Genomic DNA, 21,646 nt, shown 5'->3' on the forward strand with positions numbered 1-21,646 from the left:
ACGGCCGTGCTTTTGGAAATCATGTGTGCGGAAAATGGACTATAGAAAAGCCTAAAGAAATCGTCGCTCCTCTGACGTAAGGGCGTCAGGGCCGGATTAAGGGGGTGGCCACATAGTCCGCGGCCCACGGCGGCAAATGTTGTAATTTTTTGAAATGTAGGTATCAAGCAAAAATCTGATTCAGAAAAAAAATCACAAATGCGGAAAGGCGAAAAAATCTCTCATATCCTGAGAGTTAAAGTATAGTAATTTCTAATTTGTTCGTCTTTCGGTGATACAAGAGACAGCGCCTTTCATTAGTCTAGTTGAGAAAGAAACCAAACACGCAATTTGGCCTGGGGTGGCACGGCGCAGAGAGCAATGATGGCGAGAACTTAAGATGGAAAGGAGAAGCCCTATCGGCGCACCGGTCAGCATGAAACACATATTAGCGCCTATAAGACTCTATGAATACTTCACGCATTGCGTCAAACGTAGTGCGGTCAGCAGCGGTTGGCGTGAAACTCATAGTGCCTACAAGACTGCATGAATACCTCACGCATTACGTCAAAAAACGTGCAGTCACTTGGTCAGAAGCGGTCAGCGTGAAACGCATAGCGCCTACAAGACTGTAGGGATACTTCACGCATTGCGCAAAACATAGTGCGGTTGGAGCGATGGCGGAAATTAAGATCATTAGACCACATTCATGTTTATTCTCATTCATAATTTTTCTTGAATAAATTCTCCTTCATAATTCGCAATATGCTATGATTTTAAATTTGCTTTCAGTTGTATTCGATACAGAGGTCAATTGGACTACATTTTGCAATTAGGAACTATAAATTTCGGCCCGGTTTAAAAACAACGTATGTGCCATTAATTTCCCCATGCACATAAGTGTTTTTTCAGATGAGCCAGAATTTATAGGTCCAAATTGCAAAATGCAGTCCAATTACGGTACTGAATGCAACGAGTTTTTTTTTCAGAAGGATCTTTGCTACTATTCTCTGAATTTTGGCGATTTTTTGGGCTTGTGCTAGAAGATATCATCCTTTTTTAGGCGAAAAGTCGAAATCTGCCGAGATATTAGGACTCAATCGATGCAATTTATCGCGTGCCCGTTCGACTACGGTAAAACCCGGGACGGCTCACGGGGATTTTTTTTTTTTTTTTTTTAGAGATGCAACCGAAAGAAAAATTGAGAAATCGATTGAGATGACAGTTTGAAAGTGCGCTTCAGCTCGACACTATGGGAAAGTTCAAAACAACTCAAACGCAGTCACATGCACACTCGGAGGAAAGCGTCGGGGGACGGAAAAAGGTTATTAAAAAAAGGAGGGAGGGCTAGGGAAACGCGGGAGAAGAGGACGGAGGAAGAGGCGAACTGGGAAAGAAGAAGATACGCGATCTGTTTCACGTTTAACAACTTTCCAAGTTTGAATTTTCCACCGAGAGATGTTTATAGATTTCCGGCAACGTACAAGAACTGCGATAAAAAAAAAATGTTGCTCCGGTGCCGCGGAGCTCGCTTCAAACTTTTGCGCCTTGCTCCATCTACCGACCGTGAAAAAAATTAAAAATCGGAAACTTTCCTTCTACGGAAGTTCGTTTTAATTTTCTTTTCCATCGATTATATTTTGACGTCCCGACGTGGAGAGGAAGTACACAAACTCGCTCTAAGACGTCGTTCCGTGGAGTAAGATGTGAGCGCATTGCGTGCACTTGTACCTACGAACTAGAAGCTTAGGATATTGAAGCTATTTCTTTACAGATTTACTCTGAGTGGTCATAAAAACTGCAAGATCCTCCTCATAAGCTTATCAGTCTTATAAGCTTATCAGTCTTATAAGCTTATCAGTCTTTTAAGCTTATCATAATGGAGCGTTCATAGATGATGAAACGCACTTTTGGGCATTTTGACTCCCCCCCATACCTCTTGTAACGCAACCCTGGACCCCTTATGGTCACGTAACGCTTGCGACAGACCACCCCACCCTTCTCGAATTCTGGAACATTGTGGAAAACTGTTAAATGAATCGCTGGATAATATTTGGAGTGTTTTTAATCGCTGCGCAGAAAAGCCACCGGCCCAATTGTCTGGCGACCAGCGAAAGATTGCGGAGACTTTTGTAAGATTTTGTGCTTTTTATTATTAAAAGAGAGCACTGGGGAAAAAAACACATTGGATCTAGAGTCCAGACTCTTGAAAACATTGACAAGAAAAAATACTCTTGATTCAATCAGATTTAAGCTTAAATCAAAGGAAATCCGCTCAAATTAGGAGGCTTGGTTCTTGATTTAAGCAAAATCTGATTGAATCAAGAGTATTTTTTGTTGTCGATGTTTTTAAGAGTCTAGACTCTAGATCCAATGTGTTTTTTTCCAGCGTTATAAAAAAAAATTATATCATTAAATAATCATTAAGTTAATCATTAGTTAATCATTTTATAACGGGACGATAGCAAAAATTAAATGTCGTGGAGAGTTGTCCGGAGGTTTTTCCGTCACAAAAGGGCTAAAACAAGGCTGCTGTTTGTCACCAATACTATTTAAGGTATACCTAGAGCACGTTTTAAAGGAATGGAAAAATAAGGTTGCGGGAATGGGCGTTCCACTCCTTGATGGGCAGACCCTTTATACTCTATGCTTTGCCGATGACCAGATCGTTGTAGCTCAAGATGACGAAGATGCAGATTACATGACGCGGAAGTTGGTCGAAGAATATCGGAAATGGGGCATGGACGTTAGTGTGTCCAAGACAGAGAAGCTGGTCATGGGAGCAGCGCATCAACGGCAAAGCATAGAGCTTGAGGATGGACGGCGCATCGAAGAGTGTGACGAGTATAAGTATCTCGGTGTTTGGCTCGATCAGGATGGAAGGATGGATAGAGCAATTAAGGACAGGATCATCCAGGGCAGGAGAGCCAACGCGATGCTGAACGGGGTGCTCTGGGATCAGGCATCTCAAAGGCAAACAAGCACGGATATATGCCGCCTTCGTTAAAAAGTATCGTGCTCTATGGTAGTGATGTGTGGCCTTTGACGAAAAAGAACGCCAGAAATGTTGAGGGGCAAACTGAAATGGATTTTTGGCTGCGATCTGCCGGCTTTTCGAGACGGGACCTGTGTCCGTAATGGGAGAATTCGCCAGGTGATGAAGGTTGAGGAAGATATACGTGCACGACGTCATGTCCAGGCGTTATTTGACTGGTATGGACATGTGCAAAGAATTGTCGGAGGAGAGGTTGGCCCAAAACAAAGTTTGCGGAATTGGGTACCACCTGGGAAGAGGCGACGGGGGACGTCCCGTAAAGGGTTGGCGGCAGGGCGTTGGACGAAGAGATGTGCGTGCAGTTGCCCGAATAACTCTGGGAAGACAGGCATATGTGGGCGTTTGGGTGTCGTAGAACGCCAGAGTGCGTTATAAAGCGACTCTATATATATATAAAAAAAAATTATAAAAAAAAAAAAAAAAAAAAAAATAATGCGATGCATCGATTGATATGCCGTATCAGATATGAAAAAAGATCGATTATCAGGGCGTTTGCATACGAACACCATAATAATCGATTCTTTACCATAGCTTCAAAAGGGATTATTATCAATAATATCGATCACCGCCTCCCACACGCCGAACTCCATGTTCATAAACAAAATTCCTGACTCCCATTTTTTACGGGACTCCATGAAACAAAACGCAAGCTTTCAGCGGAAGACAGTCAAGATGGATGTGCATTTTCGAGCGGTTCGAAGAATGGCATGAAGTCAGTGTTTACTTTTCGTTAACGTAATTTCCGCAGCGTGGTTTCCGAAGAAATGTTCTCGGCGCTTATTCGAATCGATGATTTATTTGCTTAAGCAAACATGTCTGATCGTGGACTTAGCAATGTAATGCCGAAGCTTAAATGAAAAGCCCGCTCAATCACTGCTGAGTGATAATCCTTGTTGTCGAAGTAGAAAAAAAGTTCATTCCATCTTCTTATTCATATCGATTTATTATTCCCCGCTAACTCCATTTACTCACGATGAGAGACTATGACTATAGCATCACGAGTAAGAAGCATCCAGCTGGTTGATTATTGAAATTGATAGACAAAGATAGACAAAGGATACATTAGGAGCATGGAACGATCCTATTGGTTGGAACGGGTAGTTTTTATAGACTAAAGGGGAAAATGATGGAGTAACTAGAGTCTCTCATGATAGCGTGGGATATCCCCTCCATTTTGGCCTCAACTTGAGAGCTTTTCTTGAGCTTGGGAGTTGATTTCAGAAAAAACCAGTGGCACCATCTTATTTCTCGCGAACTATTACACAACAATCAATTGTCAAATCGCAAATTCCTCACACAAGCAACACTTCCATCATGACCACCAAAACCAACGAATCGCAACAAAAAACGTTCCGGATTGGGTGGTGTGAACGGGAAAAATCGCCACCCCTCCTTTATATTTTGATTAGTGTGGTCCGCTTTGTGGCGTACGCTACCGATCAATTCGGAAAAACTGAACCATTGAACGTATGATGAGTTTCACGATTCCGCCGAAAAGTTTACTCATAGTTCAAATCGGAAACCTTTGTTTCCTTGAATGACATCATAGCGAAACTTCGATCATCCCCTGCTTCCACTTGCTCCGCGCATCGCGCATAATGTATTCACCGCAAAATATCAATGCTTGTTTCCCGGATTAATCTCCGCTAATTGCCTCGCGCCCCCGTCACGTTCGTTCTGTTTGAAATTCAATTCATAAACATCGGCGACGAGCGATAAATTTAGTGGAAGACACCGCGCTCGCATGAATATAAATCGAATTTTAAAGGGATCCGGGCGACCTTGTTTTCCATGCCACGCATTAATTCTATTTACTCAATTTTGAAAAACAGAGGGAAGATCAGGTGGCGGCTCCCAATTGGGGTAGGCGTATTGTTGTGCTTATCTGCAGTGCATGCTCCGTAAGAAAGTAAACACCGGTATTGAGACCGAAGCTCAAAACAGCACTGTTGTAGCGTTGCTATTCATGTGGAGAGTTTTGCCGTATTACCGAAGGGAGCAATGGCGATTCTTAAAAGTTGGCGATACGGTTTCCCTTCATCTGAATGCATGTAAAACTGCGGGCTGATTATTGAAATCGATAGACAAAGCTATAGACAAAGAATATATAGGGGGTATGGAGCGATCCTATTGGTTGAAATGTGTGGCTCTTACTCGTATAGACTAAAGGAGAAAATGATGGACTAGCTGTCGGAATTCTCGTGAGTTGCCGTTAGTTAGTCTGTTACAACCTTTGTCCATTGCAACCACCCGCTTCCACCAATAGGTTCGCTCCATATCCCTTTTGTCATCTTTGTCTATAGCTTTGTCTAACAATTTCAATAATCAGCCCGCTGGTGATAATAATTTCAATATTGAGGGTATGTTTGGGATTTTGCGAACTTTTCGCCACACTGGAAAAAAAAACACATTGGATCTAGAGCCGAGAATCTTAAAAACATCGACAAGAAAAAATACTCTTGATTCAATCAGATTTAAGCTTAAATCAAGAACCCAGCCTCTTAATTTAAGCGAATTTCGTTTTGATTCAAGCTTAAATCTGACTGAATCAAGAGTATTTTTTCTTATCAATGTTTTCAAAAGTCTGGACTCTAGATCCAATGTGTTTTTTTCCAGTGTTGTCTTTACTCTCAGAATAAAGGGAATCTACTGCTTGTGATTTGGCCGGAAGGTGACGATATTCCAATATCGTGATGATAAGATGGCTTTATTGTCTTACCTGAGTCTTCGGTGATGTTCAAGAGGGCGGCGTGGCAGTTGGCTGCAGAGAAGAAGACGAGAACGAAGAGGATAATCCAAACTGGCATGGTGGAGCACGGACTCACGCTTGGGGCGAACAACGATCCAGAACTTGCGGGCCGCACGACACAAAAGTTTTCGCGACCATTTTACATCTTCGGCCACGTACCCGGAGCCCGCGAAAGGCCAGGCTCACACAAAACTACCGACTCGCTCAAATCTCTAAGAAATTCAGTGAACCCGCTTGAACTTACACTTCCAAGGCATCCTTTCGTGCGTACGATAAAGAGGAATCATTAATTTTCAAATGATCAGCCAACGTGGCGTAGTTTACCTCCGGAGGAAAACTGAACCGAAACGCGGGGCTGATTCAAAGTTTAGGCACATGAGGGAGCGAAACATTATTGGATCTTAATCAGCTGACCGAGGACTCTTCTACCGCTTTCACACCTGAAACAATGAAAATACGAACGTATTAATGTGAGGAAGTTTTACAAATTTTGACGGAGATATTTCTCATCGAAAAACCAGTCGAATGACATCATTCTCCGCGGCAAAGCATACCATAGTTTCATCCGCCTTGGATTCATCAATTAAAGATACATGCATTATATGTATAGTTAAAATACGCAGTTTATAACGTTTGACACTACTCCGCCGCGATGGATGATATCACACGCATTGTTTTTCGATGGACAGCAACTTCGTTGTAATACTAGACGTAGAGATTCGGCTATTGGACAGATCTCACTATTCTTTGCTAATTTATGAGTTAAAACCATCAAAACACGATTCTGTGACCGGCGAGAACTCCATTGACAATAAAATACCACATGATTTCTGCATAAAGATGCTATACACAAACCGCCCTGTCCGTAAAATCTTACTTAAGTATGTTTTAAGATGATCAGGACCGTTTAAAAAATCACGAAACATTGTTCAGTAGCGACAGTCTTGTCAGGGTTTCGATCATCCTTATTAAGTATTCAAATAAGACGTTGTTTTATGCCCTGGTCTCATTAATATTAAAAACTGCCGCAGAACTTCTGTTTTTTACCCACCGCGGAGCTATCCGGCTCGGGTCCCCGAAGGAACGCATCACAAAGCAATTGAGACATGAGCCCATCTATTTTATTCAATGAAGACGTTCCTCATATAATGATCGCTAGGGCATGTTGAATGGCAGGAATAAGTGCAGCGCTAAGCAGCCACTTGATTATACTTTATGATGAAACCAAATGATGGTCGTTCCTATGCAAAAGTATGAAAAAGAAGGAGCGGAAAATGGCCATGTTGCCGGCGTCAGGCTTAGAATTTGATCCCTTCGATCTCGATAGTCTGTCAATTTATCTTTCGTGCCTGAATATGGAATTTTTCTTTTCTCTCATTATGTATGTACATGACTATATAGGGAGGGGGGCTTATGAAAGACAATAACGCTATGCGGTAGTTATAGATCTTTGTGGCTAAGTACAGTCTAATGAGGAGTGAACCCCTCATGAATGTCGGTAACGCTACCGAAAATTGCCGCAAGAGAAATGATTGAAACTCCCCCAAATATTTTTCGTGGTAAAAAAAAAGACGTCGATCATAATTATCGGTACGTCCTCACAGAACGCGGTCTCATCCAATGAGTCCATGGTTTCAAAGCAAACGTTTCTAAAATGAGGCCGGCTGTCTGGCGAGCTGTTAAGAGGCGCACATTACCCAGCGACTCAGTGTGAATGAGAAACATGAAATCGGTTTGCGTGATAATTAGTCGCCTTAATAATCGGCTCTTTTCTCAGTCGGGCCTGGATTTCGGGCCAGAAATATTGGTTTCATTTGGAACGTGGCATATAACAGGACTACATTATTGCCGTTTTTTAGGAAAAATTCTGAGAATTATATATTTTACAAAATAGGGAATACCAATAATAATGATTGTACGCACTTAATTCAGAAAAAAAGGTAATCTTTTTTATGAGACATCATGCAAAAATAAACCCTTTCAAATCTTTTTGAATGCAAAAAAGGGACAAAGGGCTGATGGTTGAAATTGATTTACAAAACGATAGAAAAAGACAAAGGTTCAACAGAGCGATCCTATTGGTGGAAGCGGGTGGTTGGATCGCAAAAAGGAGGTAAGTAGTAGAATAACTCCCAGCAATCTACAAAAGACCTTTGAGTTACTCTATCATTGTTCTCCTTTGTCTAAAGCGGTCGCCTGCTGTTTCTACCGATGGGAACGCCCCTTTTCCCCTTACTTTTCTTAGTCTATAGCCTTGTAAATCGATTTCAATAATCAGCCCGCAAATCAATCCAATCGGATAGACTGATAATGCCATATAAAATCGGAAGTATCACAAACTCGTTGTAATGCTTTACCTCTAAATACCTGCTAGATGTGCTCTAGATTCTGTTTTTCAAAAATCGCCTTCCTCTCAACACTGAAAAAAAACTGCAGACATGGAAGCCGTACTTACGGACTATGTATGACATACCGTCTGCGTTCCCGGCTCAGAGGCCAAAAGTTCCCGGCGTAGCACCGGACCAGTCAAAGCTACGGCTCCAGCACCCGAAACTTTCGGCCTCGGAGCCTGGAACGGACGGTATGTCTATATAGTCCGTAGGTTTCTTTTCAGTTTAGTAACACTGATACAGTTTTCCTCTTCTGTAAAATTTGGTTTTGAGCAGGGCCGGATTAAGGGGGTGGCCATATGGGCCGCGGCCCATGGCGGCAAATTTTGAAACTTTTTTAAGTGTGGGTATAAAAAAATATCGGATTTAGAAAAAAAATTACGAACGAGAAAAGGCGACAAAATCTCCCATTTCCTGAGAGTATAGTAATTCTTAATTTTGTCGTCTTTCAGTGATACAAGAGACAGCACCTTTAAGTAGTCGGGTTAAAAGAGAGAAACCAAACACGCAATTCGGCCTGGAACGGCGCGGCGCAGAGAGCAATGATGACGAGGACTTGAGATGAAAAGAAGAAGCCCTCGGCGCGGCGATCGGCATATAACACATATTAGCGCCTACAAGACTGCACGAATACTTCACGCATTGCATCAAACACAGTGCGGCCATTGCGGTCAGCGTGAAACTGATAGCGCCTACAAGAATGCATGAATACTTCACGCATTGCGCCGAACACAGTGCGGTCAGCGTGAAACACATGGCGCCTACAAGACTGCGTGAATACTTCACGCATTGCGCCAAACACGGTGCGGTCTGCGCGGCGCGGCGGCGGAAGTAAAAATTATTAAACCACATTCATGTTTGTTCTTTCATAATTTGTTTGTTCATTTCTTATGAATGAAAGGCCTTGTCCACACAGAGATAGGTTTACGAAACTTAACTTTCGCTAGTATTGTTGACAGGGCATTCCCAAAGCATGTGTTCAACACGAGTAAACGCGGCTTATGCACCCTTCCCCCGCTGGCACGTTCACTTGATGGTTTTTATTGATGTTTCAATATGAATGAGAAGGAGGCGGCAAGTAGGTAAATCCGGCCCTGGTTTTGAGGACACGTCCCCTTTCTCGATTTAGGGATACAGCGATAGATTGTTAAAGGTATTCACGAGGCAACACTGTAGAGATTCCGAAACAATAATGACCTACTCGAATTTTCAGAGCCGTGGCCAACCACAAAGGGGCATGAGAATCCTGCACGCGAGAACGCATCGGCATCAACGGTGAATCCGAAAATATTAAAATATTATCGACGGAGATATAAATATGATAGAAAACAAATATGGGTCCATCAGTGGAGTCGCATCGCGTGGCGCTGCGCGATGAAGTGAACCGAAGCGAGAATCGGGCGATAAATCACAGAACCACAATTAACCGATCAACCATTCTTTCGCCCGACGTGTTCCGCGTTTTCGGGCTCCGGAGTCCGGATTCTACGAACCGGATTCATCGAGCTCGCCGCAGAGTCCATAAAAGCCTCAAAAAGTTCATTCATTGAAAGTTGTTAGTGAATTTGCAGGTTTTCAGGCGCCACATTTCGATTGGAATTCATTTTGCAATGAATGAGGAGCTATTATTTCCGACTCATCCATAAAAGTACGTATCAAAGCACGAGGGATAGTTAGTTCTAATTCTTAATTTTTTTCTAAATTTTGTATTTTTATTTACTTTTCATTGTTTTTCTCTAGGAAAACTCACAGTGTGAGAGGAGAGGAAAAAACAGCGAGAGGAAGAAGAAGAAGGGGAGGAGCAGAAGGAGGAAGAAGAGGACAGAGGAATGAAAAAAAAATTAGCTGAAAAGAAAAAAAAGGCAGAAAAAGAGACAAAGAAGGAAGATACAAAGGGAGGAGGGACTCATAAGACGAAGGCTAGGGAAATTCTAGCGCAACCCAGATCTTGACGGCTCAAAAATTGAATGCGATATGAGCACTGAGGTTCCAAGACAAAAATTCGCAGGTTGTAGAAAAAAGTAGTTTAAGTTTTTGGAAAAATGTAGTTTAAGTTTTTAAAAAAAAAAGTTGAGGAAAATTTTCTCCCAGAGAAAAACGTTCCTTTCCACATACTCGGTCACAATTCCCTAAAAGGTAAAGAGGGTGAAGAATGCTATTTCGCCATAGAATTTGACAATGCAGTTACGATAATTTTCTTCCGGCAGCACTCTCACCTCACCGACGCGACGCGAGAATATAACTTGTAGCACTCTTGCACATTAAGAGATGCGCTTGGATCACAATTCGACCGAGTAATCACGGAGAGTTTTGATGAGACACTCGCACGTTTCACACAGCATGACTGATCTTCCTGCCGCACAGTGGGAGGCAATGGACCGCTAGACAAGGTGCGCATTTAAGCATTTTGAAACATGTTTCATGAGCAGAATTTCACGTAGAACACGATTCGCGCAACGAAAATTACTGAAACCAACCCCTAACGAAGATATATTAACGTTCTTATTTCATATTGGTTACGAGGAATTTGAACTGCCCGCTCACAAGAAACTCAAAGCTCTACGTGAGCCAAATCGCGCACTACAACGGTTTCAGCAAGCTTTTCAATCGAGTCATGTTCATTTCCCACCATGTGTTGTTCAAACTATAAGCAATTTGCTACAGCTGAGCCAAAGCGTCAAGATTGAGGTTGCCAGATTTTTTTATCGCAGAGACGTTCACGATAACGTTTAGCGCGCGATGTGAATCACGTAGAGCATTGAGTTTTCATGAGCGGGTGGTTTGAATTCACGCACCAAGAATCATTAAATATCTCCGGAAGGAGTTGATTTCGGTCATTTTCGTTGTGCGCATCGTGTTTTACGTGAAATTTTGGTGAAGAAACATGTATCAGAATGCTGAAATTCGTACCTTGTCTAGTGGTCCATTGTATTTCTTACAAGAAAACGTTCATCCGGATTCCTTAGAAAATTTTAAGGAAGTTGCTATGCAGAAATTTCACTGCAATTTGCACAAAAATCCGAACAGCCGTTTACAAGTTACAAGTTTACAAGGTTACAGGTTTACAGGGTACAAAACATTAAATTGCCTAAATAAATTTGGCATTAGCTGATGTGGCTTGGTTCCTTTCTGCTAAACCCGGTCCAAATGCCGCCTGGCTCTCAAACTACCTCAACATTACCATACCGCAATGAATCTTACTCATACTCCCTGATGATCACAGATGTTTAAATTAAAATTGTCATTTCAATATAATATTATGAAGGAATTGGCTCGTAATAGCTTTTTTGAGCGAGAAGATTTTCTGATTATTGTACTTGTATAAAATCTTTCAGCAACATCAGTGTGTGCGCTGCTTCTAGTGTTTCTATCACCGGGTCGACGGGTTTCAGCTAATTAAAATCACGTGCACTTTTATTCAGTTTTGGAGCTAATTGTAAGCGAACATCCTCGCCGTCATGCAAATGATTTGCAAATTTTCAATTCAAACCGCTGAGAAATTATCATTCCCACTGTGCGCCTGTCAGATCCTAACAGCTCCCTCCTCCTTAACTCTACTTTTCTTTCCGTCCCTGTCGACTGAGCCTGTTTCTTTCGCGTGACACCTTGAAAATCGCGCACTCGTGCGTCATAATCTGTGCGAAGCTCATTTATCCTAACTTTTAGATAAATTCAGACGTGCATCTTGAGCAGCCTCTCTTTTTTAAAGGAGGGAGGGGGGGAGGAGAGAGGGCGATAGGAAAGCTTACTTTTTATCTACCAATGTCGTAGCGCATCTTTATCTTTCAAAAATAATATCGACACTATTTTGGCTTGAGGTGCCGAAAAAAGAAAAATTCGCGAAACCTCTGCTACAAATGATTTTTTTTTTGTTGTTGTTTCGTTGTTTTTTTTGGTTCTTGTTTATATGTCGCCATGGGTGGTTTTAAAATTTCCAACGAAACATCCAGATCCGAAGAAACATTTTGCCTAACAACAAAAGTGCACAAGAAAAATGTAGAAGAAATTGGGAAGAGCTTCGTGAAACTATAGACAAATTATTGAAAGACACATTTCCTGTATGAGTAAAATTTTAAATTGATGGGTTTCAATTCATCTTTCATTGTCTTTAATGTTCCCTCCCATTCTAGTTTAACGCCCGCCCTCTCCTTTCAAAATCAAAGGAGGCGATATAGGAGGGGCGTAGGAGGGCATAGGAGGGCGTAGGAGGGGCGTAAGAGGGGTACGCTCCCCCGTTTGCTTGGAAAAAAAGGAGGGAAAAAATGAAAGAAAGATGGAAATAGAGGAGGAGAGAAGAAGGAAAGAAGCTTACATTTGGTAATTTTTCATGACGAAATTGACTGAAACTGCATGTTAACTGCTTTAAAATTTCGCTCCCTCCCCCCTCGTTCGAAGTGTCTGGAGCCGTCTATATTCCAACATTCAAGTAATATGAGACATCACCTAGGAGAAGTGACTTCCTCCCGTCTTAATTCACGAACTACACTTATTCTCGTTCTAATTTCAATAGAGTTAATGATATTTCAGCGAAGGAACATTTCTGCCGGGGAAACAAAACCGGGCGAAAGTCTGCAAACATCAAACATTTACGTCTGTCTTGAATGAGTAAAAGGGTCGAGGGAAGCCGAATGAATAATCTGCACTTTTATTTTATTTCTCGCTGCCGCTCCGTGGCATCATAATGAAATATGAACCTCGAAGAACATAATTTTTCCTCGACGCACAATGTACATATTTACGGCGTCACGCCATTGTTTAGGTTCTTTTGTGTCCATTTTCTGCGTCAAGTGTAGAGGATAAAAAGGCGACAGGGTGCCTGACGGTGGTCTGAATAGGGGTCATTTGTGAATGCGCATCTTCCCGCAATTTATACTTTTCCATTTTTTCACATCTCCATCCAATTTATTCAGTTTTCCAGTTCATTTAAGTAGTTACTACGTCCTGTCAAGAGCCCTTCAGAGACTTATTTCTAGAATCATATCCTCTCTCTTGGAAACTAAAAATTTGAAATCTAACAAAACATTAGGATCACTGGAAAAAAAACACATTGGATCTAGAGTCCAGACTCTGGAAAACATTGATAAGTAAGGGGACTCTTGATTCAATCAGATTTAAGCTTAAATCAAAAGGAAATCCGCTCAAATTAAGAGGCTTGGTTCTTTATTTAAGCTTAAATCTGATTGAATCAAGAGTATTTTTTCTTGTCGGTGTTTTTAAGAGTCTGGACTCTAGATCCAATGTGTTTTTTTTCCAGTGTATCCAGAAAAAGGGGAAGATAAATATAGAGAGTCCGGACCAAGTTACAGTTAAATTCTTAAAAATGTTTTTTTTTTTAATTTTTTTTTTTATCAGAGTATTGATAAGAACAAGGAACGTTTTTATGATTTTAAGTATGGCTCGGTTCGGAATCTCTAAATTTGCAGTAATTTAGAAAAAAAGGTAGAAAAACACCATGAAAAACAAGCGGAAAGCTCCGATCGTTTCGTAGTAGAAAATTACTCAGCTGTTTTGAGTTGCTCGAAGAAGATGAGCAATGTTGAGATGGAAGAACTCACTCGCCAAAATTTCAACCATCAATTTTGATGAAACTACACAACCGCTAAAAAAATGAATTACAGAAAAACGATTATCGTCCTCGGTACTTCGACATCAGAGGCGTGAAATAAAGGGATCACAGATTAATCTATTCTAAATATGTTAGCCCCTCTCCGCCATCTTGATGTTAAGCCGGTGCACCATTTGATCGCATTGCCAAACATATACTGCAGTACCTATGTGTATAGCGAGAGTATGGACAGAACGCTTCATGGATGGCTTAGGGCCCAAGAGTGCAGTCATTCTTCTAAACAACTTCTAACACACAAAATTTCACTGCCAGTCTGCAGAGTCTGCAGATTCCAAAGGACCACAAGACAAGGTACGAATTTAGGCAATTTGATACATATGCCTTAACCAGAATTTCACGTAAACCTATATATGTTTTATCCGGGGAAATTCGACATTTCTCGAATGTTCATACGGCGCGGCGGTCCTGCTTAGCATGGCAGTGTGTGCGACAATGGTGTATGTCGCCAGTATGACCGGCGTATAGTATGGGGAATGCCGCCGTTTTTCTTAGCAATCCCACGACTAGTTATCGCAGATAACGCTCGCATTGCATTCGGTGCAATGCGAGAAGTATTCATGCAGTCTTGTAGGCGCTAATATGCGGCTGACACCAGCCACGCTATTTGGCGCAATGCGTGAAGTATTCCCACAGCCTTGCAGGCGCCAATAGGATTTTGACACCGACCGCACCGTGTTCGGCGCGATTATTCGAACTCACGGCATCGAAACATGGGGCTTGTGTTGTGCCGTAGCACTTGTGTTGTGCCGTAGCACTTGTGTTGTGCCCTTGTGTTGTGGACTGCGTGCGCAGTCCAACGTTGCCTCGTTTCTCCCGGTAAAATATTTTTTCTGAGAAAAGTTAGGAAAGTTTTCTATGTTCGCTATTTTAGATTAAATGGACCAGTGAACAAGTTACAAATTTAAGCACTCTAATGTATGATTCTTCAACAGAATTTAACGCAGAACACGATTCGCGCAACGACAATTACTGCGAAACCAGCTCCTGACGAAGATATCAACCTTTTTATTTCACATTGGTTACGCGGATTTTGAACTGCCCACTCACAAGAAACTCAAAGCTCTACGTGAGTCAAATCGCGCACTACAACGGTTTCAGCAAACTTCTCAATCGAGCAATGTTCATTTCCCACCATGTGTTGTTCAAACTATTAGCAATTTGCTATAGCTGAGCCAAAGCGTCAAGTTTGAGGTTGCCAGATGTTTAAATCGCAGAGACTGTCATGATAAATGTTTAGCGCGCTCGGGTGGTTTGAATCCACGCATCAAGAATCATTAAATATCTTCGGAAGGAGTTGTTTTCGGTAATTTTCGTTGTGCGCATCGTGTCTGACGTGAAATTTGGAGGAAGAAGCTTGTATCGGAATGCTGAAATTCGTACCTTGTCTAGTGGTCCATTTTAACCAAGATGGTCATTAAGAATGTACATAAATGAGCTCTCCCGCAAAATGAGTAAATTTATGCAAAAACTGAGTCAAATACGTGCTTTATAAACGACGGCCCCGAACAATAGTAATAGTAAATCACTCTGGATAATTGAAATTCATAGGTTGGCTGCATTTATGGGCCCTAACTTTATTCGTGGAGGCATCGGTGAAGGCCTGATGGATTTTCGGAGTTCCACATCTGTCTATACTCTCGCTATAGGTACTCTAACGTATACTAGAATTCTAGAAGCAGCATGTTGAAATCAAAAAGCTTTCCGTATCGGTTGAGCGCTTACAACAGACATCAGTAGATCGCACACGATAGTTAATAAGCAAGTCTATTAGGGTTCTTACACGGCTGATAGTGTACTGAAACGCCGTTGATAATTAAACAATCGAGGAGCATATAAACTTCCTTACCGCCATTAACATCAGCGGCAGGAGGTGGAACCACGCAATATCCGCGATGTAAAAAGCCGCAGCTCGAAAAAGCACGATGCGACGCTGGGACTCCCGACAGTGGAGCGAGAGCGTCCTTTTGTTAAAAGTTCCGATACAGCTGCACCTCGTAAACTTAAGGGTTTATCGGGTTTATAAAAGCGTCGCGCGACACGGCGGAGACAGCCCGCGCGACATGCATGTGTTGCTGGTCACATCTAATTAATGAGCCGGCGCTTTAATACTGCAAGCGGCGACACGCGCCCGGCCGTTATGTCCGTGTCCTCCCCTGAATAAAGCGCGATAGGCTCGCGTCCCCTGTGTATCCCGCAACCCGCCGTGCACTGGAGTCCATCACAATCCGGCCGGGCGAAACTCCACGAGCAGGTGTAACTATTCTGTAATTGAGTAGTTTCATCCCTCCTGGCTCCGTGTTTTTTCGACAGCGTTTACGATGAGCCGTGGAAATTCACGTCCGAGAGGACTTTGTTCCGCACGGATAGTATTCGTAATTAAAATCGTAGGCACTGAGCTGCTTTCAGTTTTCCATAGCTTTGAACCCCCTCGAGTTTTTACGCTTTTAACTTTCATTCTTTTAATTTTATTCTGATTGTAAACTGAATGGCTCGCATTCAAATTATTCGATAAACTGGCAGTGGAAGTTATATTGAACGATAATTTCATATTTATGAGCGAAGCTATCTGATAAGTTAATTGCAAGATCGATAAAATTTTTCTTTAGATATAATAGTTTCCTGGAGCAAAGAACGCAACTCCATTCCAAAGTTGCAAAATTATCGCAAACAAGTCAATTGTTTTCAAAGTTGAACCTGTGAAACTTTTTGTTTTAGATTTTTCTGATTAGGTCTGAAGGAAATTATTGACTAGTAATTCCCAAGATTCTCGCACTAAAGAGGTAATGTTCGAGGTGAAATTTGGCAACATTGAAACATAGTTACGATTTTTCGTGCGGAAAACGACAGTATGTCAGGTTTTCTGGGGCCCATTTGGGTAAAATAAAAATCATATTTCCTGAAATTCAGCTAAAAAGAACAAGCATTCAAACCACAGCCTTCCATTTCTATTTAAAGAGCTAAATTCTCTTCTTGCTGTAACTGTTTTTCCTTATAAAAAAACAAATTCGAGAATTAATGAACAAGTAGGCGCGTGTAGCTAAAAACATTGTTTCAATGCTCAAAAACGTAAGCGCAGTCTCAATGGCAAAAAGCTTTTCACACGAGATCTGACAACCCGAAGCCTGCTTCGTTAGCTTGGCTTGAACTGCGGCTTTCTGTAAACAAAAACGCAGGGTAAATAAACCGAGTCAAATTAATTCATGCTTATGCCAAAGTTTATGAAAAGTTCCTAACTTCATGCATGAAATCATACTTAACTTGTTTTGCGTTTCTAACGAGGCAGTATGAGGGGTAAATTCCGAGAAAATTTTCTTATTTGGTATAAATGTTGCTTGGTGGAATGAAACTTAACAAAATTGAAATCAAAGGAGGGCACGGGAATGGTTGTAATTTAGTAAATTGCAACTTTTACAAATTTTAGCTCCTCCGAGGCTGATTACCAGCAAATACGACTCACTCGTTGTCTTTGTCGTAATTATTCAAAGAATATAATTAATTGCTAATTAAATATTGACCTTAGTGCTCTTTTTGCAGTTTCCTCTACCTTACTCATGACTTCTCTCTCCAAGAAATGTTGTTAACCTAACTTCAAATTGTTTCTACCGTTGTCTTTATTCTCAGAAACGTTCCTATATAACCTCAAGAAAATATGGGATTCCTTCGTTTACTTAAAAGAAGGAAAATGGATCAAACGAATATATGATAGCTGACAGCTTGCAACTTCCAGAAATGGCTTGATAGCTTTAATCGCGTTCCATTAACAAGATTCGTCAAGGGTTTTAGCCATGAACTTTCTTAGTAAAGGGGGAGGGAGGGGGGTTGTCCGAGGGGCTTTCTCTGAAAAATGTGAAATTTTAATCCCCCTCAAACGCAATTTAGGGTATCTTTTAGCACATGTGGGTGTAGGGAAAAGAAGGAGAGAAGGCTCCAGATAAACTAAATCATAAGCCTGTAAAACGAGAGAAAACACAATGCTGAGAAAAAAATATTTTACAAACGTGCGGTAAGTTTTATCGGAATTATGGTGAATTCTATCATGCGTCTACTTGATTATTGATATTTAGTGGCAGTAGGGTAAAGATAACCAAATATTTCGTAGAATTTACCATATTTTTGGTGAATGTGATTCAATTTACTCTCATTGCTACCATAGTCTGTTGGTGACTATCATACCCACATCACTGACGCTCAAACCATACTTTTAGCGGCTCTGGTGCTTGCACTAGAGCTGCTATTCCGGACGGTCCCAGCTGGGGAGTATCAATGGACCATGTTACATTGGAGAGACCGCGCGTTGGTTGATGGGAATCGGCGCCATTTTCGACTATGTACCTTGTCATGACTTTATTTTATTGCATATTGTTTTATTGTTAGCCAATGCTATGTTGTGTAGTGTATTTTTGGAATCATGGTGATACAGTCAATAATTCAAAACTTGTCTGTGCTTTAATCTCGTGATGGAAAAAATGTACTTTACGTTCAAAATTTGAAATTTTGAATTTTAAAGTTTTCGCGGTTTTTTGGTAGAATGCAGTGGTTGGAGCTTCCTAGGCATATTACTCGATATCAGCTGATATCAAATAAAGGTTACCAAGGAAACCGTAAACGTTTAACAACTATCGTGGCCATCGGGGCGATTATTGAAATGACATCGACTCTATGTCGCCGCAGTTGTCGGATTGTACATCAATGACAAAATGTGTCTAGGCCCTCATTCTTGACTACAACTACCGTCGCCAGAGCCGCTTTCCGACGCGAATGCGTTGGAGCTTACTGCTTGTTTTCCTCTTGTGTGGGGCGACACTGGCGACAGCTCTCTTAGCCTTGCGCACCGACACACAGTGGATCGAGTCAATCAGAGAGGTCAAACATAACATTATTGACTAAAACTGCAAATTTTTATGGTTATTTCGTCACATATTAAATTTTAAGGTACGCTTACAGTAGAAAATTTCACGAGGAATCAAATGAAACCACTTTAAGAACCTCCAAATTTTGTATAATCGGAGTTATAAGCTTTTAAAGTTTCTAAATTTTGTCCGACCTCACTGAAAAAAAAAGTAGCTTGGATCAAGCATTATAATTCTTGCATTTGCCGCCAAGAATTTTCATTATCTTGCTTTAAGCTGACTTTTTCTTGATTCAAGAAAAATAATGCTTGGGTTAAGCAAAAAAGTAGCTTATATTAACCAGCAAAATTCTTGATTTAAGAAGAAATACTTCTTGGCGGCAAATTTAAGATTCTTTTTTTTCCAGTGCTCTTCTATTGACTCGATCCACTGTGCGCCACCGCTGATTTTCATTCAAAGGAAAGTTGTCATGTGAATGAGGCCGTCATTCAAGGAATTTCCTTTCGGATTAAACAGCGATCCGGCATCCACGCTGGAGGATGTGGATGCGAAAGAATGAGTCCCAGCAAAATCCGTACACGGCATACAATCCATGGCCGCCCGCCCTAACTTTATCAAAGGTGGTCGACGGGGGCCGAAGCCGCAGGATGCTGTGATGCGGTATGCGTTTTGCCTATCGAGACGGGCGCGGATAATCGAAGCTCCGTCATCGCAGCGTAATGGATGTAAATTCCCTGCACTGCGTCGCATTCTCGCCTTGGCCACCCCGCGATGCAACGCCACCCGCTCCCCGCGTCGAAAATACACCAGAAAAGAGGGATTAACGCGTGCGATTGGACAGACCCGCCGGCAACGTTGCCAGACCGGGCGTTTCGGCCGCCGAAACACGGCGAATCGCAGTGATTTACGCGTGCGGTTCGACACCGCTGCTTCTGGCGCGAAGCGGGTAACTTTAAGGGGTTTTGTGCGGCTATGAATATTCATACTGTTTTCTGTTTCTGGTTCCAGCAAAATGATTTAGTCCCAACGATCCCAGTGCCGTTGTTGCTAAACGCCCCCCCCTCCCTTCCACCCCCCCGGGCCTCGCCCCGAGGCTGTAGCGATTTGAAGAAAGCGCGACAAAGACGATTTAGTGGTGAACTCCCTCGTAAAATGCTGCTTGGGGTTTTTCTCGCCCCCCTCCCCCGGCCGGGGATGAGGAGTCAGTGCTGCTGCAATGCACTGTTTCCATGATTTCTCGGATGCGGGAAAAGCGGACGATGAGATATGTAAATTATACGAGCTTTGCTTCGGTGCATTTGTTCCTTGGTGTGTTGCACAATCCGTATCTGCGGTATCTCTATCGCGATTTATCCCGAGGTTTTCCGATCCGTCCCGCTGTGCCCCGATTTCCCGAACTGTTTTCGACGTAGCTCGGATCATCTCGATCCATCCCGAATCATCACGATTCGCTCCCGTTTAGGGTCCTTTTTCACAGTCCCTCTCCCGTTTGGGATGCTGTCCCCGCTTTATCAGGGTGTCTAGTATTTTTTAATTTGGAAAAATCCTGATATTTTCCTGATTATTCCTGATATTTTATAAAAAATTCCTGATTTTTTCATGTTGAAAATTCCTGATATTTTTCTGATTTTTCTCGACCCGTGGCACGGTAGGCGAATAGCAGTAAGACTTTCTCCGCTGAGGAGATTTGCGTAAGAAAAATTCCTAATAAAACGTCCGATTTTCCGATTTTCCTGATATTTTCCAGTTTTTCCTGATGCTAGACACCCTGTTTATGTACACACGATGTTTTGTTTTTGCAGCACGTAGTGGGCACAAAATTTTCGCAATTTTTTTCTTTGAAATTCTTAAGTAAAGAGGAGGCTGTAGAAGCGGCAATTCTGTCTGACATTTTATTTCTCTGATTTCGAGATACAAAATATGACGCAATAATTACACAATTTCTTTCTGAAAATTCCAAAGGTGGGTGGGGGGGGGAGGGTTGTGGAAATGAACTTTCTCAGGGATAACGATTCATCGATGTTGTTTGCCATTTATCTAGGACCATCACAAGCCTGTCTACCTAAATGAAATCGCAGCTATTCAGATTGATTTACCTTAGAAATTGCTGGAGAAAATTATACTCATCTCTCTCACAAAACTCGCTATCCATTTCTGATTTTCAACACTTTTCTCCTTTTCGTTAACATAAAAATGTGATAAAAAGTATTCGTTTTGAGGCTTTGTGAAAAAAAGTAAAAGCAGAAAGGTGAGACTTGGCTTAACCACATTCCCCTTGTAAAGACGTCGTAATACCAAGCCTAGACCCCCCTCCGCCTACAAGTCGTCACCTTCCGGCCCGAAATATCACAAGCGCCATGCGACGTTTCAAAATTTCCGCTGCCATTTTATTTTTTTACAGAGAAATTGCTCAGCAAAGCTATCCGAAAATTTCACTGAATTTTCTTTATCCTGCCGATAAAATTCAGTAAAATTTTCAAACAAATTCAACCAAAAATTTTTCAAAAATATAATTCAAAAATGTCCTTAAAAAAATAGAAAAATTTGCAAAAAAATGAAATGGCGGCGAAAATTTTGAAACATTGTGTGGCGCTTGTAAAACTTTGGCCGGCAGGTGGCAAAGTGATTTTTGTAGTACTTGAAAGGAGATGTTGCAAGTGTGAGAAATTTGCGATTTGACTGTTGATTCTTATGTAAAAGTTCGTGAGAAACACGATGGTGCCACTGGTTTTCTCTGAAATCAACTCCCAAGCTCAAAAAAAGCTCTCAAGTTGAAGCCAAAATGGAGGGGATATCCCACCCCTACCCTGAGAGTCCACATCTACATCAAGACAAACTCTCCGTGCAAAGATAGGGAGCAAATACATTGACAGGGCTGCCACTTTATTTGGGGACTCCAAAACTGAAAACATGGCATTACTGCTAATGTATTTGCTCCCTATCTTTGCATGGAGAGTTTGTTTTGATGTAGACGTGGACTCTCAAGGTAGGGTGGGG

The 21,646-nt window shown here is 41.8% G+C and overlaps 1 protein-coding gene across 3 annotated transcripts in view; it reads right to left on the bottom strand.

The window, feature by feature from the left end:
• Window positions 1–21,646, bottom strand: part of LOC109029680 (nephrin) — a 477,751-nt gene that overhangs the window by 392,911 nt on the left and 63,194 nt on the right. For all 3 annotated transcript variants that reach the window (XR_002008636.2, XM_019040260.2, XM_019040258.2), the window contains exon 2: window positions 5,754–6,223. Coding sequence is in view for 2 of the 3 variants with exons in the window: in XM_019040260.2 (XP_018895805.1) it covers window positions 5,754–5,841 (88 nt within the window). In the remaining variant the exon portion in view is untranslated. The remainder of the gene's footprint in view (window positions 1–5,753; window positions 6,224–21,646) is intronic.

Source organism: Bemisia tabaci, chromosome 2 (assembly GCF_918797505.1).
Source record: "Bemisia tabaci chromosome 2, PGI_BMITA_v3".
Taxonomy (NCBI): domain Eukaryota; kingdom Metazoa; phylum Arthropoda; class Insecta; order Hemiptera; family Aleyrodidae; genus Bemisia; species Bemisia tabaci.